At 38.9% G+C, this 2,113-nt stretch overlaps 1 protein-coding gene across 1 annotated transcript; it reads right to left on the bottom strand.

The window, feature by feature from the left end:
• Positions 1-333: 333 nt before the first annotated feature.
• Positions 334-1,556, bottom strand: LOC145012575 (ethylene-responsive transcription factor ERF071-like). Its single transcript, XM_078971375.1, has 2 exons — positions 1,219-1,556; positions 334-1,075 (listed from the first exon to the last, which is right to left on the bottom strand). Exons 1-2 carry the CDS (start codon positions 1,402-1,404, stop codon positions 545-547), a joined length of 717 nt encoding a protein of 238 aa, XP_078827501.1. The 5' UTR covers positions 1,405-1,556; the 3' UTR covers positions 334-544.
• Between the last annotated feature and the right edge of the window lie 557 nt (positions 1,557-2,113).

Below are 2,113 nucleotides of genomic sequence, written 5' to 3'. Positions count from 1 at the left end.
TTTTTGAATAGGAGCAAGAGATAAGAATATCAATCTTCCTACATATATTTAATTCCATTATCAAGAGCAATTAAAAGAATAACTTTTTACTGATCACAATGAATAATAGAATAGATATTGTTACGAAATAAGTATATGAGAGAAACTTTTTATACGTCTTCATTTGAGAGTATAACTATTTGATATTTAATTGTTAATTTGTTTTGAGAATAACTTTGCATTGTGTGTTTTTAATAATTACAAAGAGTATATTCATGCATTAATGGTATCTCGTATCTAGTCAATGGTATCTAGTATCTAGTCAACAACATAAGTAAAATAAAACGCAATACATATTTTTAACATAAACATATTATTACGTGTTTGCATTAAGCAAAATAAAAATAAAGCATCCAACGACCAACATTACAATTTTGTCTTTGAATCCAAAGAAAAGAAGCCACAAAATTATCTTCAAATTACAAATTTAAGCCCTAAAAACAAGAACACGTAAATCAACTACGACACGAAAAGGTCAATCTGTTCTGTTCTGCTAGTTACAGTCTTACAGAACATCGTCATCGAAACTCCAGAGCTCAATAGAACCACCGCCAGCTCCGCCCTCTGGATTCGCCGGTATCTCCGCCGGCTCCCCTTCGAGATACGGCATCTCGTAAAATTTCATATATGATTCGTACGCCATGAGTTCCTCCGACAGCTTCTGAACCTCGATAACTTCCGGTACGACCTCCGGTTTCTTCTCCGTAACTATTTCTTTCACCATTGCCGGAACAAACCCCTTTTGCCCCGAAACAATGGATTCGTTTGAGAAACCAACAAACGAACCATTACGAAGTGAAGCACAGTTGTAAGAATCTCCTTCGTTGGGAAAATTAACCTTAGCTTTTCTTCCACGGATTTTTCGAGCTTCTGTGTCGTAAGCTCTAGCAGCCTCTTCCGCTGTGTTGAAAGTACCCAGCCAAACCCTAACACCTTTCCTCGGATCACGAATCTCAGCCGCCCATTTTCCCCATGGACGCTGCCTGATTCCTCGGTACAAATTCTTCCTCTGTCTTTTTCTAGTACTGCTTTCATGCCCATCATCTGTTCGAGAAAAAATTTCCATCAGAAAACAATGAACATCACAAAATAACACTTCCTACACAACAATTGCAGATAAACCCTTACGAAAAATGCATTTTTACTATACATAAAGAAAGCATAAGAAAGAAAAAAGGAATGAAAGAAGTTTCCTGAAGATAATGGAGGTCGTTTGTGAACAGGAGAGGTTTCTTGTACAAAGTGGTTGAATTCTGATTGGAAAGTGTTGAGTTTTGGGAAGACGGTGGAGTTGGGCCAGACGTTGGTGGGGTTGAGGCGGCGGGGGCGAGGTATGAGATCGGCGATGATAGCACCACCACACATGGTTGCTGTTAAAATGGAGTAAATGATTTTGAGGGACGTAGCCAAGTTTTGATTGTAAAGAAAGGACAGATGTGAATGGAAGTGGAAGAGGGATGAGACGGGTGTTTATGTAGTAGCAGGGACGTCGGTCGTCGGTGCGTGACACTTCATTTATGAACCTTCCTTGGGGTGTCAATGTGTCATGACTCATGTGCGGTGTACGGTGTACCTATGCAATTTCCGTAGATATATGGGCTACCCGGGTGTGTTTTTTGGCCCAACCCAAAATTTAATGAAAATGATGGTTAATGTCTTTGGGGCTTTTTTTTAATTTAATTTATTATCGAAAGTATTTGATTACGAGGCTTAAGGTCGATATGAAGCGCTTCACAATCTAGGACTTATAAGAAAGATGTGTTATCTCGTCGGACATCCTGTGTGATGTCGAGTGATGTCTTCCTTTCGGCAAGAGACAATAAACTCTTATGAGCAGAATTCAAGTCCATTGTCTGTACGAAGATATTTTACCGTCAATCTTGTTTGCTTTTCAACTTGCACTTTCCAATTTATGATGATAGAAAAAAAGACTCCCTTATGTTTCAAGAAGAAAAAACACACCTTCCTACAACAATCATCAATGATAGTGAGCATATAGATAACACCACTTTTCCGAGCAAGTGAGCAACTCGAGATGGTCCCCACAAATCCGAATGGACATAGTTAAGTGGTC

Source organism: Lactuca saligna, chromosome 8 (assembly GCF_052625555.1).
Source record: "Lactuca saligna cultivar CGN05327 chromosome 8, ASM5262555v1, whole genome shotgun sequence".
Classification (NCBI taxonomy): domain Eukaryota; kingdom Viridiplantae; phylum Streptophyta; class Magnoliopsida; order Asterales; family Asteraceae; genus Lactuca; species Lactuca saligna.
This window is presented reverse-complemented; position numbering and strand designations above follow the sequence as displayed.